This window comes from Schistocerca piceifrons, chromosome 9 (genome assembly GCF_021461385.2).
Source record: "Schistocerca piceifrons isolate TAMUIC-IGC-003096 chromosome 9, iqSchPice1.1, whole genome shotgun sequence".
Taxonomy (NCBI): Eukaryota; Metazoa; Arthropoda; class Insecta; order Orthoptera; family Acrididae; genus Schistocerca; species Schistocerca piceifrons.
The window spans coordinates 134,979,589-134,995,606 of record NC_060146.1 but is presented as its reverse complement, the minus strand read 5'-3'; the positions used below and the strand labels follow the sequence as shown (position 1 = coordinate 134,995,606).

Below are 16,018 nucleotides of genomic sequence, written 5' to 3'. Positions count from 1 at the left end.
TAAGATAACGTTACACATTATGTGGTCAGCCCATTCAGACCTATAGCAAATTTCACTATACATAATTTTAAAACCAAGTAAACTGGTTCCAGATAAGAGAAATTAGTCAATGCTGTGCTGCCTTTTTTGACAAAATTTTCATGTTATTATTCTGTGTTATGACCAACTATAAACTGGCAACATCTGTAGGCACTGATAACTCTCATATAACAAGGAACTATTTGTCTTCTTTGGCGCCAGTGTAATCACAATACGTTCTTTTTTATACAAAGCTACTCTGAGTTCCTTAAAATGCCTTTGAAATTTCGGATATGGAACTTTGTGAGGCATTACATACCCAGCTACGAGATTTAAAAAAAAATAAAGTGTCTTTTTCCGGTGTTATTTCCACATAACGACGGAAGATCTGTTTTCAGAAGATTCATATCTATTGCATTCAATGCTGTTGTTCACTCCTGTCGGACACGAACAACATTCAAGTCGACACGAGCATGAACAGAATGAGGTGAATTATTCTAAAACACAAAACTACAGAAGCGGATTTTTTAGACATTGTAGAATATTTTCGCTCGCGCCGAGAATTTTGCATCTCCGATAAGAGGTCCCTTGTTGATATCCATCACAGATATGCAGACTGAAGTGACGAATGAAAATTTTATACCAAGACTTGGATTCGAATCCAGGTCTGCTGCTCACTAGGCAGACCACTACGCCATCATCATTCTCGTCGGACAGGGAGTCACGAATCCCGTCTCTAGTGAAATTTGGCGTTAATGGGCTATGGCAGCAGGCGACGAACGTGAGTGCCTTGCCTGCGTAAGCCTCCTCATGGTGCGACGGGTGTGCCAATTCCTTGCCTGTCCTACCTCCCCTGCATACCCTACTGTTGCCCGACCGCCTATGGAACGTCTCTTTTCCAGTCGCCCCAGGGCAACGAGACCATTTGGGATTCGTGCCAAACATTTGCTTGACTCCCTTGGTGTGGAGCGTGTGGCACCCCAACTCCAGGGTTTTACCCGCCTGCCTCCCTGGTTGCTCCAGAGGCCCAGCGTCCTTTTAGACTTGTCAGATTACCGGAGGAGCTGCACTCCTGCGTTTGTTCTTACCTCCTTATTTTACGATACTTTACACCAGCATCCCGACCATGTACCAGTATTTACGGATGGCTCTAAACAGGGGGACTCTGTTGGTTGTGCTGTTGTTTTCCCTGATCGAGTCGTCAAGTTATGGCTTCCTGTGTCGTTTACCATCTTTGATGCCAAATCGTTTGTGATCTTGCGGGCGTTGGAGCAGATGAGGTGTGTTCCCAGTCTTAAGTTTCTCATCTGTTCTGACTCCCTGAGTGCCCTTCAGACCATGCAACACTTGTACCCAGCGGATATGGTCGCCCAGAACATTCATGATGCCCTACTCCACCTGCAACGGCAGGGGAAGGAGGTTTCCTTCTGCTGGGTGCCGGGGCACGTGGGTATTAGGGGAAAAGAACAGGCGGATGTGGCTGGCAAAGATGCACGTTCCCTCCCTCACGTTGTTGAATGTGCCGTCCCCCTCCATGCTGTTACCTCCCTCCTGCGTTTTCGTGTTATGCGTCAGTGGGAAGAGGAGTGGCTGGCAGTCGGTGAAAATAAGCTGGGTCTGGTCAAGGCTACCACGCGGCCATGGCGTACGTCCTACCAGTCATGCCTGCGGGATGAGGTTCTCCTCACTCGCCTCCGCATCGGGCACAGTCCCTTAACGCATGTTTTTTTACTCCGGCGGGAGGACCCCCCAATCTGCAGTGATTTTGGCGTCCAGATTACTGTCCGCCACATTTTACTTGACTGTCCTTTATTCTCTGACCAGAGGGCGGTGGTTTCCTTGCCACTGGATTTGCCCTCTATTTTCCAAGACGACGAAACGACTGTGGTTAAGGTCTTACGGTTTTGTATCCTGTCCAATTTGTTGTCTCGGATTTCAGGGAGAGGATTTTAATGTGCTGCTGGGTGACTGGCTCACCCAGGTTATAGGTAAGAGGTCCGCCAGTCACGATTACCTACTTGTTTAACTTCGATTTCTGCTCTCTTTTCCTTGTGTTTCCTTTCCTTTTTTATTGCGTTTCTTCTCCTCTTGTTTTGCCTCTGTATGTGAGGATTTGGAACTGCGTCAGGTCTGTGCCTTTTACCCGTTCTCCTTGTTCGATGTCCGTCTTCGTCCCTTCACCGCATGTGTTCCTGTTTCTCTGCGCTTGGGCGCTGATGACCATGCTGTTTAGCGCCCGAAAACCTCAAACCACACACACACACACACACACACACACACACACGCGCAAGTGCCTTTGCTAACAGCACGACATCGCCTACAGTGCCTCTCCAGGCCTTGTGGTAATATCAGTTGGATCCTAGACGACTAGGAAACCGTGGCCCTGTCTGGTAAGTTCTGATTTCAGTTTCTGAGAGCTGATGACAGGGTTCGAGTGTAGCGCAGATCCCACAAAGCCATGGGCCTTGTTTTGCTCGACAAAACAAGGCACTGTGCAAACTGGTGTTGGCTTCACAATGTCTTGCACTGTATTTACATACAATGAACTGGGTGCTCCGGTCCAACTGAACCAATCGTTGAGTGTAAATGGGCATGTTCGGCTACTTGGAAACCCTTTGTAGCCATACACGTACTTCATGTTTCCGTGATAATGCGCCCTGTCACTGGGGCACAATTGTTAGCAATTGGTGTGGAGGAAATTCTGAAAAATTCGAGCGAATGGTTTGGCCACCTAGATCTCCCAATGTGAATACCATCGCCCATTTATGGGGCACAATCGAGAGGTCAGTTCGTGCACAAAATCCTGCACTGGCAACACTTGAGGAAGTATGGACTGCTACAGACGCAGCATTGCTCATTATTTCTGCAGGTGTCTTCCAACGACTTGTTTAGTACATACCACATCGAGTTGCTGTAATATGCCGGGCAAAAGAGGTCCGACACAATATTAGGAGCTATAGTGTGACTTTTGTCACTTTAGTGTATTACCCCCTATGGTGTAAAATAATCCCGGTAGCAGAAGTGTTGACGTCATTATCTCAGGGGCTGATCACATTCAACAGCGAAAACCATAACAGTTGTTAAACCAGTATTATTTTCATCAGGTTGCCGTCCATGGGGTGGGTGCACGCAACGACTGTGGTTATATTGGGTTAGATAGAGCAGCAATTAGTCGTAGAATTAAGTTGCTTTAATATGACATTTATAGTCACAACGCAGATCAGATTTCGAACTGTGTCAGGTCATTATCAATGCTAAAAACAAATACAAGAGTATATATTACAATGTGATTTACAAAAGTTGTAAGTCCATCACATCGTTGTCTTTTAATGTCAACATTACATACCAGTTCGGAATTGTAGCAGTTGCTCGTGCTCAAGTGAATGCTTACACAGTTCAACCATTACTGTCGTAAAATTATATGTTGGTTTCACAGTGCACATCGGATTTGCGTATGGCGCCCTCTATGAGCTGCGCCTGAAGTTTACAGTTTTGACGACATTTTTTGTAATATTTATGTTGTATAATAACTAAGTAGCATCATGAAATAGCACGAAACAGCGACATTTTACGCCTCATGGGCTAAAATTAATTATAAAACTGCTATGGCTACGTAAAGTACGTCATAGGAAGTATTGCATATTTTGTCGTGTTGGGACCTATCTTAACTTAATTAGGTGTTACTTAACAAAAGATATAACGTGAACTTATTTACAAAATGCACTTTGTTGGCGCTAGGAGCGCTTGTAAGCATCATTTCAATACGTCGCACTTAGTGGCCGAGAAATAAAAACAATATGGTAAAGCGTAATCTTCTGAACACTTATTTTGAAAAGTGACAGTTTTACGTATTAATTGTTACTAATAGTTACCCTCATGAGTTTGTGTTTTATTTCTCGGCCACTAAGTGCGACGTATTGAAATGAAGCTTACAAGCGCTTCTAGCGCCAACAAAGTGCATTTTGTAAATATGTTCAAGTTATATTTTTCGTTAAGTAACAACTAATTAAGGTAAGACAGGTACCAACACGACAAAATATGCAATACTTCCTATAACGTACTTTACGTAGCCAAAGCAGTTTTACAATTATTTTTAGCCCATGAGGCGTAAAATGTCACTGTAACGTGCTATAGTAATTGTAAACATCTAGCACATTACAGACATGAGAAAAAGTAAGAATTGTAATTTTACATAGTTTTACTCATAATAATTTCATGTTACTACTTAGTTAGTATACAACATAAATATTACAAAAAATGTCGTCAAAACTGTAAACTTCAGGCGCAGCTCATAGAGGGCGCCATACGCAAAACCGATGTGTACTGTGAAACCAACATATAATTTATGACAGTAATGGTTCAACTGTGTAAGCATTCACTTGATCTCGAACAACTGCTACAATTCCGCACTGGTATATAATGTGAACATTAAAAACAGCGATGTGATGGACTTGTAACTTTTGTAAATCACATTGTAATATATACTCTTTTATTTGTTTTTAGCATTGATAATAACCTGACACAGTTCGAAATCTGATCTGCGTTGTGACTATAAATGTCGTATTAAAACAACTTAATTCTACAACTGACTGCTGCTCTATCTAACCCAGTATTATTTTATTGTTCACAATAAAGAACAAAATATTACTGGTTCACCAACTGTTGCGATTTTACTCCATTTTGAGAAAATGGGCGTATACAGTTATGGTTACACAACGAAAAGAAGTCTTTGAACCATGAACAGTGTGACATGCCCTCACTTGATAAGACACTACATACGGTTTTGGAATTTAATATCGGACATTGTCGCGCAAACTCTGATGATCAGAAAATTTACGCGACGACCTGTCCTCCCCTTTACTGCCCACCAGATACTGGCAGTTAAAATTTCATCCACCTCTAGGATTTGAATCGGCTTACTTCCGAGCGGACTGCCGCCCAACTGCTGTGCGTTAGCGAGTTATTTTTTCCCCGATTCTTTTATTGCACTAAAATACAATGAACTACCATGTTATACAACTGTTGATACAAACTTTTCACTATCAAACCATCCTTCAAATGATTACATTAATCAAGAAACTAAGTTTTCAAAAAATTAAGTGGACAAACTATAAGGCAAAATCAGCGAACACAATTCTTCAAACACTATCACTGATGATATCTAAAGATAAATTTGTAGGAGCACTACCTCGGCCATTTGAAATAAAAATTGCTATTAGACAAGGGGACGGTTCATCCCGTTTACTGTTTCACTGCGTTCTAGGAAAAATACACTACTGGCGATTAATATTGCTACACCATTAAGATGACGTGCTACAGACGCGAAATTTAACCGACAGGAAGGAGATGCTGTGATTTGCAAATGATTAACTTATCAGAGCATTCACACAAGGTTGGCGCCGGTGGCGACAGCTACATCGTGCTGACATGAGGAAAGTTTCCAACCGATTTCTCATACACAAACTGCAGTTACCGGCGTTGCCTGGTGAAACGTTGTCGTGATGCCTCGTGTAAGGAGGAGAAACGCGCACCAACTTTGATAAAGGTCGGATTGTAGCCTATCGCGATGCCGGTTTATCGTATCCCGACATTGCTGCTCGCGTTCATCGAGATCCAATGACTGTTAGCAGAATATGGAATCGGTGGGTGCAGGAGGGTAATACGGAACGCCGTGCTGAATCCCAACGGCCTCGTATCACTAGCACTCGAGATGACAGGCATCTTATCTGCATGGCTGTAACGGATCGTGCAGCCACGTCTCGATCCCTGAGTCAACAGATGGGGACTTTTGCAAGACAACAACCATTTGCACGAACAGTTCGGCGACGTTTGCAGCAGCGTGGACCATTACCTCGGAGACCATGGCTGCGGCTACCCTTGACGCTGCATCACAAATAGGAGCGCCTGCGATGGTGTACTCAACGACGAACATGGGTGCACGAATGGCAAAACGTCATTTTTTGGGATGAATCTAGGTTCTGTTTACAATATCATGATGGTCGCATCCGCGTTTGGCGACATCGCGGTGAACGCACATTGGAAGCGTGTATTCGTCATCGCCATACTGGCGTATCAGCCGGTGTGATGGTATGGGGTACCATTGGTTACACGTCTCGCTCATCTCTTGTTCGCATTGACGGCACTTTGAACAGTAGACGTTACATTTCAGATGTGTTACGACCCGTGACTCTACCCTTAATTCGATCCCTGCGAAACCCTACATTTCGGTAGGATAATGCACGACCGCATGTTGCAGGTCCTGTACGGGCATTTCGGGATACAGAAAATGTTCGACTGCTGCCCTGGCCAGCACATTCTCCAGATCTCCCACCAATTGAAAACGTCTGGTCAATGGTGGCCGAGCAACTGGCTCGTCACAATACGCCAGTCACTACTCTTGATGAACTGTGGTATCGTGTTGAAGCTGAATGGGCAGCTGTACCTGTACACGCCATTCAAGCTCTGTTTGACTCAATGCCCAGGCGTATCAAGGTCGTTATTACGGCCGGAGGTGGTTGTTCTGGGTACTGATTTCTCAGTATCTATGAACCCAAATTGCGTGAAAATATAATCACATGTCAGTTCTAGTATAACATATTTGTCCAACGAATACCCGTTTATCATCTGCATTTCTTCTTGATGTAGCCATTTTAATGGCCAGTAGTGTAGTAAGGATCTGGAATTTGGAGCTAGAAAGATCGCAAAATTGAATCAATAATTCCACGAAGGAAGACAAATGGAATTAAGGTAAACTGCTTGGCTTTTGGAGCCGATTTTGGAACACAAGAGACGCAGTTATTCAAATAAATCTTCTGGAAGAAATAGTTAAAAATCTGGTCTCAAAATTTAAGCTGAAAAAAAAAACCAAATTCATACCAGATATAAAAAAATGCACCAAAATTCATAGAAAAACAGGTAGGTAAAATAGAGCGAGTAAGTAAATTTAAATATCTGGGAGAAGCTATACAATAGAAGGAACTAGAAAATTTTGAAATATATGTAAGAGGTAGCGATAAGGAGGGAGCATATGATCTGACAAAGAATGCTTACAACAAGAAATACATATCTAGAAAAACAAAACTAAAATACATTACCACAACAATACTACCAGAATATTATATGGATCTGAATGCCTAACAATGAACTATAAGCTGGATAGGACAGAGGTCCCTGGAAGATGCATTGTTGAAAAAAATGATGGACGCAATATAAACTACAGAAACCTGGAAAATGATAAGTAGTGAGGAGATCGACAAAAATACAAAGGAAATATCAGAAACAATGGTTACAAGAAGATTAATCTTTTTTGGACACCTCTACCGAGTAAATGAGAAGAGGCTCGCGAAATAAATGTTTTTGTATTTCTGGAAGAAGAAATCACAACAGCATGAATTATAGAAATAAGGAAAGGAGTAGAAAAAAATTAGAATAAAAAATCGGAAATAGCAGAACGAAATCTTTTTAACAATAAAATACTACATTCAGAAGGCTTTCAGTGGAGATAAAATAAGAAATTCGGAACAACATGGAAAGAAGAAAGGAGAAGGCAACATAGGGAGAAGGTGAAGGAGTACTGCAATAACAGAATACAAGGAAAGGAGAGGGCCTGAATTTATCACGTGCCCGCAGCTGGTTGATAAGAAGATAAAAAACTATAAAAATAAGAAGCAATATCTGCAAGGCTACAAAGGTGGGGAGCGCTTGGTTAAGTTGTTCTCACCGCCCGAGCTCAGCTAATCTGAGTCGACTGAACGATAATCGATGCGAATTCACGGCTGGCTTACCTCAGTCAGAATTGCTTTTGGGTCTGTCTGGTTGCGGATCGTGCACTCCGCCAGCCTTAGCAGCGAGTTCTGGTCTTGGACGAGGACTACGGCACACGAGTGGATTTTGAGTCCTTCACACTCCGTTTCACCGTGGTCGCATATGAAAGTGAGAGGATTCGTGCTATTAACCTGTGAAAGTAAAAGCAATTGACACACACAGTCTGTAATAAACACAAGCAAGTAAAAACTGCATAAGTTAGTAACAAAGTTAAGAGAATCTTCCGTCAGTTCTTGGTGCTTTTCATTAATTAGTAACAAGTCATCGAATCTGTAGCTGAGTTTTTGTACACTGCTAAAAAAACAAAAAACAAAAAAATTCACACACCTGGAAAGACGACGTCGATTTCCATCCATGACGGCATATGAGACCTGGAATACACTCATGCTCATAAATTGAAGATAATGCTGATACATGATGAAACAACGCTCTGGTGGGCGCTTTGCGGGTTTAAATCACCTCCGGATAAGACCATGCGGTGCATTTGACCTGCGGTCGTCGCACGGTGGCTCTGGCAGTAGTCCACATACGCAGAGGTGTGTTGGTGCATGTCAGAGTACGGTGCAGCGAATAAGTGTGCAGACGTTTTCAGACGTGCTAATGGTGACTGTGTGCTGAAAATGGCTCAAAGAGCACATATTGATGACGTTAGGAGGGGTCAAACACAACAGGTCGTAGCACAGGCCGTCCGTGTGCCACAAAGTGTGATGTCAAGATTATGGCAACGATTCCAGCAGACAGGAGACATGTCCAGGCGCTACAGTACGGGACGGCCACAGTGTACAAGAAGACCAATATCTCACCATCAGTGCCCGCAGACGGCCACGGAGAACTGCAGATAGCCTTGCTCGGAACCTTACCGCAGCCACTGGAACAGTTGTCTCCAGACACACAGTCTACAGAAGACTGAACAGACATAATTTATTCGCCCAGAGACCTACAAGGTGCATTCCACTGTCCCCTGGTGTCAAGAACACCGTACAAGGTCACTGGAGCAGTGGTCCCAGGTTATGGTCACGGACGAGATCAGGTATAGTCTGAACAGTGATTCTCGCTGGCTTTTCATCTGGCGTGAACCAGGAAGTAAATACCAACCCCTTAATGTCCTTGAAATGGACCTCTATAGAGGTCGTGGTTTGATGGTGTGGGGTGGGATTATGATTGGTGCACGTACACCCCTGCATGTCTTTGACAGAGAAGCTGTGACAGGTCAGGTGTATCGGGACGTCATTTTGCGGCAGTATGTCCGCCTTTTCAGGAGTGCAGTGGGTCCCACCTTCCTCCTGATGAATGATAACGCACGGCCCCACTGAGCTGCCATCGTGGAGGAGTAACTTGAAACAGAAGATATCAGGTGAATGAAGTGGCCTGCCTATTCTCCAGACGTAAACCCCATCGAGCACGTCTGGGATGCTCTCGGTCGACGTATCGCTGCTCGTCTTCAAACCCCTACGACGCTTCCGGAGCTCCGACAGGCACTGGTGCAAGAATGGGAGGCTATACCCCAGCAGCTGCTCGACCACCCGATCCAGAGTACGCCAACCCGTTGTTCGGCCTGTGTAGTGTGCATGGTGGTAATATCCCATATTGATGTCGGGGTACATGCGCGGGAAACAGTGGCGTTTTGTAGCACATGTGTTTCTGGACAGTTTTCTCAACTTATCACCAATAGCGTGGACTTACAGATCTGTGTCGTGTGTATTCCCTATGTGCCTATGCTATCAGCGCCAGTTTTGCGTAGTGCCTCGTTGTGTGGCACCACATTCTTCAGATATCCTTAATTTATGAGCATGAGTGACACTGAATGTTATCCCACAGCAAGTGGCGCAGCTACAACAGCGCCGTCTGTGTCTACACTTTAATCGGGAATGCTCCCACCCAGAAGGCTCAGTATAGTGCAAAAGTGTGAAGCAGGCAGGCAACCTTGCCACGGACAGGCACTCGTGCCACCTACAGCCAAATGAGCGCGAGTGACAGGGATCAGATTGTGGCGGGATGGTTCTTCTGGAGAATTACCACACACGTTGAACGTGCTGCGTCAGTTGTGTAACGATGCTGAGATCAGCAGTCACGTGAACGTTCTCATAAACCGTAGGTGACGTTCTGGACGTTGACGCAGCACAGACGCCCACCAGGATCCTGGTATTGCAAGCGCAGCAGAGACAAATGGTACAGCTACCAAGTGGCTCATGAGAAAGCTTTGTGAGCCGAGACGTGTCAACAAGAACTGTTGCGAACTGTTTATTAGCAGTGGGGACAGGTACACGATTCGCGTGGTGTCGTCAGAAGATCGCTCGGGAGAGGAAATTGTGCGCCGTGGTCTTGAGCAATGAAAGTTCCATGGGACTGGAAGAAGGCCCAGTCATAGCAATCTATAAGAAAGGGTAGAAAATCGGATGCACATAATTACTGGCCCATTTCACTGACATCGATTTGTTGTGTTCAGACATAATGACCTTTCTAGACTCTGAGAAGCTGATCTGCAGAAACCAGCACTGTTTTAGGAAACAGCGGTCATGCGAGACACAGCTGGCCCTCTTTGTGCATGATATACAACAGGCTCTAGATACCAACTCCTAGGTTAATGCCATATTTCTCGACTTTCGAAAGGCGTTCGACTCAGTTTCGCACTGTCGATTGCTCCAAAAAGTGCGCGCTTACGGTTTATCCGATGAGATATGCGATTGGATAGAACGTTTTCTAACAGACAGGGAGCACTATATCGTCCTGATCGCGGAGACTTCAACAGAAACAAGGGTAACTTCAACTGTGCCCCAGGGCAGCGTAATAGGTTCGCTGCTTTTTGCGATTTACATGAACGATATGGTTGATGGTATTGACTGTTTGCCGATGATGCTGTAGTCAACAGGAAAGTAGTGTCAAACGAAAGTTGTGAACATATCAATGAGGATTTGCAGAAAATAAATGCGTGGTGTAATGACTGGAGAGTTGCTGCCCCATCATGTCTCATTTGTGCTCGACTGGAGACAGATCTGGTGTTCGAGCAGGTCAAGGCACATGTTGACATTTTGTACAGCATGTTCGTTTACAACAGCGGTATGTGGGCGAGCGTTGTCCTGTTGGAAAACGCTCTCTGGAATGCTGTTCATTAATGACAGCACGACAGGCCGAATCACCAGGCTGCGTACAAATTTGCGGTCAGGGTGCGTGGGATGACCCCGAGAGTGCTCCTGCTGTCATTTGAAATCGAGCCCCAGACCGTAACTCCAGGTGTATGTCAAGTGTGCCTAGCTCACAGACAATCTGGTTGAAAGTCCTCCATTGGCCTCCTCCTAACGAACGAATGGCCATCGCTGGCACCGAGAGAGAGAACCAGCTTTCATCGAAAAACACAACAGACCTCCATCCTGCCCTCGAATGAGTACTCACTTGGCACCACTGAAGTCGCAAATGGTGGTGGTTCGGGGTCATTGGAAAGCACACTACAGGCCGTGCGGGTCGGAGATGTCCTTCAAGTAACCGATCTGTAACAGTTGTGCCACTGTTGTGCCAACTACTGCTCAGATTTCTGCTGCAGATGCAATGCGCCATAGCCATACTCCAAACACGATGGTCTTCCCTCTCGGTAGTGCCACGTGGCTGTCCAGAGCACGGTCGTACATTCTCGTGACCAGCGCTGCCAGTAATTATGTACAGTGGCTGAAATATCGCAGAAGGAACGTCCAGCTTCTCGAATCGTCAGAGACGAGGGTATGGTCAGGAGTCCCTCATGGAAGAGTAGGTGGACCACTCTTATTCTCCACACACAAAAACGTCCCGACGAACAGGGTGAGCAGCAATTAACAGCCATTTGCTGATGTACAGGAAGATGGCGAGTACGAGTGGCGGGTGTGAATAGCCTTTAACTCCGTATGAACATGCCTCTCAAGGCACAGCGGCACCGACCGACCGCCGTGTCATCCTCAGCCGTTAGGTGTTACTGGAAGCGGATGTGGAATGACATTTGGTCAGCACACCGCTCTCCCGGCCGTTGTGAGCTTTCGTGACCAGAGCCGCTACTGCTCAGTCAAGAAGCTCTTAAACTGGCTGTTGTGTACATAGTTCCGCGTAGTCAACGCGTACACAACTTTCCCACTAGAGCGCGCCCCGCTAAGCACAACAGTGCAGGCGTAGCGCTCGTCCGTCTCCACACTACGAGGTGGCGCTGCCTTAGAGATGGACCAAATTCTGCTTCCGCCGATCCGTGTATTAATATGTAACGCAGCCAATGAGATTGCTGCTAACATAGAACCTTTTCTCCTCGCAGATCACACTCGTGCAGTGATACATGAACGCACGAGCTATCATAATGAGTCTAAAGACCTCCGATTAGTCAGTCTGTACCAGTCTGCATTTGGCTGCACCACTCTGTACCAGTCTATAGTCAAGTTTCAGTCTGCGCCTGATAAGATTACCATTTTCCTGTACATAGCTATGAAGATAAATGAATACACACTTTTGTCAAGTATCAGATATAAGTGAGAATAAGATTAACGTACCAAGACCAAAGGAACTTCAGATTGTCAATTGTAAACAGCATCCAGAATCAAGTTACGTAATGTTGTCGCATTTTATTATTTTAATAAATGTGTGTGAAAATTAATCAAGTTCTGTTTAAAGTTGGTCACCGTCAATCTGCTACTCTAAGCTTGCAAGTGGCATTTCTATCTGACCTAACGGCAGAAGATAAACGTGCCACGATAAGACCACAAGACATATTGCTGACACTCGCCTACTTCGTTAGAGCGACGAGTCAAATAATCTGATGGTGTGTGTACCGAAGGTCTTACCGTACGCACACCACACTGGCCTCACAGGCTGACTGCACACTGTTTGCCAACAGTGTTCGGCAGACCCCAAATGGTCACCCACCCAAGTGGTAGCCAAGTCTGACAGCGCTAAGCTTCGGTGATCCGGTGGGAACCGATGTTACCACTGTGGCAACGCCATTCGACGCTAAATGGTTAGACACAGGGAGTGCTTCTTCGTACAGCCGGGCAGCTGGATTTGGCATTCGCTGGGCTGTAGTGCGATGTGTCTGGGCTAGTGGTCGTCCCACCATACAGCTTCCTGGAGCGTCGCTGTGCAGTGGAAAATGGTTTGCATCCACTTTTGCCTTGGACAGTAATTTATTTCTTGACTAGTCAGGTGTTTTGGTATTGGGAAGATGGCTGATTATGTGGGTAATACCCAATTTCATGCTTTGCAATTCCTTATGCTTTTACTTGTGGCGCTGTTCGCTGTGTATTTTAGGAAGTGCTTTTTAAGCTGTGATATGAAGATATGTGTTACCTTCATTTTTTTAAAAAAGGAAAAGGAAATACAAAACGTTCCAGCTGATTTCCTATCAAGTGTTATTTAAGGTGTCTGTTTCTGGCGTAAGCTTGATATTGATAAGGAATGAGCCCTTTATATGATGCTAAGACTGAAATGTGTCGATTTTTTTCATTTTGAGAATACTATAAGACATATAGGCAGTCGTTTTTCTAGCACTCTGTCTGCGGGTGGAACAGCAAAGGAAAAGAGTACCAGTGGTACGAGATACCTTCCGCCATGCACCATAGGGTGGTTGGCGGGCTATTTATGTAGATGTAAATGTAGATGTAGATGTATAGAGTAGAATGTGCTGTCCTCTGCAGCAGGGGTGTGTGTGTGTGTGTGTGTGTGTGTAATGTAACACTAATGAGTGGTGTGAAATAAAGCTTTATGTGTAGTTTACTGTGTTTCAATAGTCTTAAACAGTAGAAAGTAGAGAGAAAGTGTTACTTACCACAGTGTTGCCAAATGGGACCAGTGTAACGGTGATACGATCTGGAGCCTGTCTATAAGTCGGAAGCAGCTGGTTTATGAAGAATTCTCTGCACTCTGGGCTTAGCGTTTCATAGTAGACGCCCACTGTCACTGTGTTATCAGCGATTACCTGTAACATAATATCTTCCGTAACGACTGACAGTACACATACATGATGAAGCTGCCTTACACGATAAAACGCACTGAAGACGGACAAAGGCAAGGGTCTGGTTGTGAATTCCCTGGCGTAGGTAAAAGTCGTGTACGGCAGTCGCTTAGTGAGCAAAATAAGAATGTCGGCCAGATTTGTGATGGATTCAGGACTTATTAGTGGATACAACTTTGCCCAGCGATCTAAACGGAGCAAAATTATTAGATGTGGAAGTACCCTAAGGGAGCCCACCCGGCTAGCCACGCGGTCTATTGCGCTGCTTCCCGAGCGGGAAGGCATGCCGGTCCCCGGTACGAATCCGCCCGGCGGATTTGTGTCGAGGTCCGGTGTGCCGGCCAGCCTGTGGATGGTTTTTAGGCGGTTTTCCATCTGCGGCGAATGCGGGCTGGTTCCCGTTATTCCGCCGCAGTTAAACTATGTCGGCGATTGTTGCGCAAACACTGTTTCCACGTATGCGCACACCATAAGTACACTACCAAGCAAACATGCAGAACCTTATAGCCTTAGAAGTGCATGTGTTTATGTTCTCTCTTACTAATACCTTCTCGATAATGACCCCATACACTAGAATAATATTTTAGAATTGATGCCGCAGATGATTTACGTAAAAGGCTGCAAACTCCGTTCGTCTGGAGCTCCACCATGCATAAAGAATATCCGTTTCTTGTTCTTAACTGTCTGTTATATCATCACAACAGTTTCACATCTACTGCACACCGAAAAGGCGTGCTAATCTCCTCAATTTCGCGCATCTGGAGAAATCTTGTGCTCTTGGATGGGTACTGGACAGCAGTTACGTACTCGATTCGCTGTGTTCCTTTACGAAACGTCGAATGTAGAGGTCTTCTTCTGGTCAGCTGCAGATTAAATCGGTGACGGTGGCCGGTTGGAGTGGCAGAGCGGTTCTAGGCGTTACAGTCTGGAACCGCGCGACCGCTACGGTCGCAGGTTCGAATCCTGCCTCCGGCAAAAATGTGTGTGATGTCCTTAGGTTAGTTAGGTTTAAGTAGTTCTAAGTTCTAGGGGACTGATGACCACAGATGTTAAGTACCATACTTCTCAGAGCCATTTGAACCATTTGAACCACCGTGAAACAGACGCAGTTCCAAGGCAAGAAACGAGAACAGAAGCCAAGAGCAGAACCGTGTTAAGCTAGAAAGCCCTACGATAAGGGACGGACACCCACATCTCGGCTGACCGCCAGGACCATCCCCCAGCCCATGTTAAAAGATAGAGCCCTCCAGAAGAACAGTATAGATCTTACTGTAACACTAAAAGGGCTACATCAGCTGAAAGTTTTAGCGTGAGACTATACACGTCTCTGTTACGTTGCAAACATTAAAAACATTGCCCCACCACGAAAAGTATAATGTTTGTCATTGGATAGACAGAACTTTTGTAGAGCGGAGCTTAAGGTTAACATTGAGACCCTGATTGGTCAGTTGAAAACACAGCCATATAGCTTTTCTTAAACCCACTTCAGTAAATTGTAGTAAGGAGAAGTTAGAGAGAGTTGCTTCCGAGATGGCGAGGTGTGTGGAGCAGCGCCGCCCGCCGCACCCTGACGCTGCCTAACCAACGACAAGGTAATGAACGCACGCGATGCCGCATAAGAGTCATAAGGATTCACTCAGAACTGCAGAAGTCTCATCTGTTACATCCCCTTTTTGCGTAATACTAGTGTCGATCGTCAATTAAAGCTCATGGTATTCACATTTGCTATTAGAAGTTAAAATCTGCAACCCGATGATTTTTCTGTTATATAATTATTGAGAAGCCACATCAGCCACTGTAATTTACGACAAGTTAAATAAGTAATTAAAGATAATTGAGGGTCACTGTAGACCGTTTTGATAGTTTTCTCTTTTATGAAACTTAACTTAAACCTATATTATAGATGTGATATGGCATAGGTCATCCTTCGATCCATTGTAGAACTTCGAAACCCATTCAGGGAATATTCGTTCACATTTTTGTTGAATGCAGTTGGTTTTTATCATCCTGTATTAAAATATTTCCTTTTATCAATAGTGCAATTTACAAACAATGTTTTGTGAGTAGAATAAAAATTCCAATGGTAAACTTAACTGCTTTTTCGACGTTATTTTACCAGATAACTAAAAACAGGGAAGCCTTAAACCCCTTCCAGTAAATTTAGTTAGTATTAAGATTCTTTTACAGGGAGTGCAGTGGAGCTGACGCTGAAATCATGAA

General features: G+C 44.8%; 2 protein-coding genes across 2 annotated transcripts in view; one reads left to right on the top strand and one right to left on the bottom strand.

Moving 5' to 3' along the window:
• Nucleotides 1–16,018, top strand: part of LOC124717389 (gamma-interferon-inducible lysosomal thiol reductase-like) — a 328,253-nt gene that overhangs the window by 198,814 nt on the left and 113,421 nt on the right. The gene's annotated exons all lie outside the window — the stretch shown is intronic.
• Nucleotides 1–16,018, bottom strand: part of LOC124717387 (gamma-interferon-inducible lysosomal thiol reductase-like) — a 34,088-nt gene that overhangs the window by 14,039 nt on the left and 4,031 nt on the right. Inside the window, exons 2-3 of the mRNA XM_047244237.1 lie at nt 13,613–13,762; nt 7,803–7,973 (exon numbers count right to left, since the gene is read on the bottom strand). Of these exons, the coding sequence (XP_047100193.1) occupies nt 7,803–7,973; nt 13,613–13,762 (321 nt within the window). The remainder of the gene's footprint in view (nt 1–7,802; nt 7,974–13,612; nt 13,763–16,018) is intronic.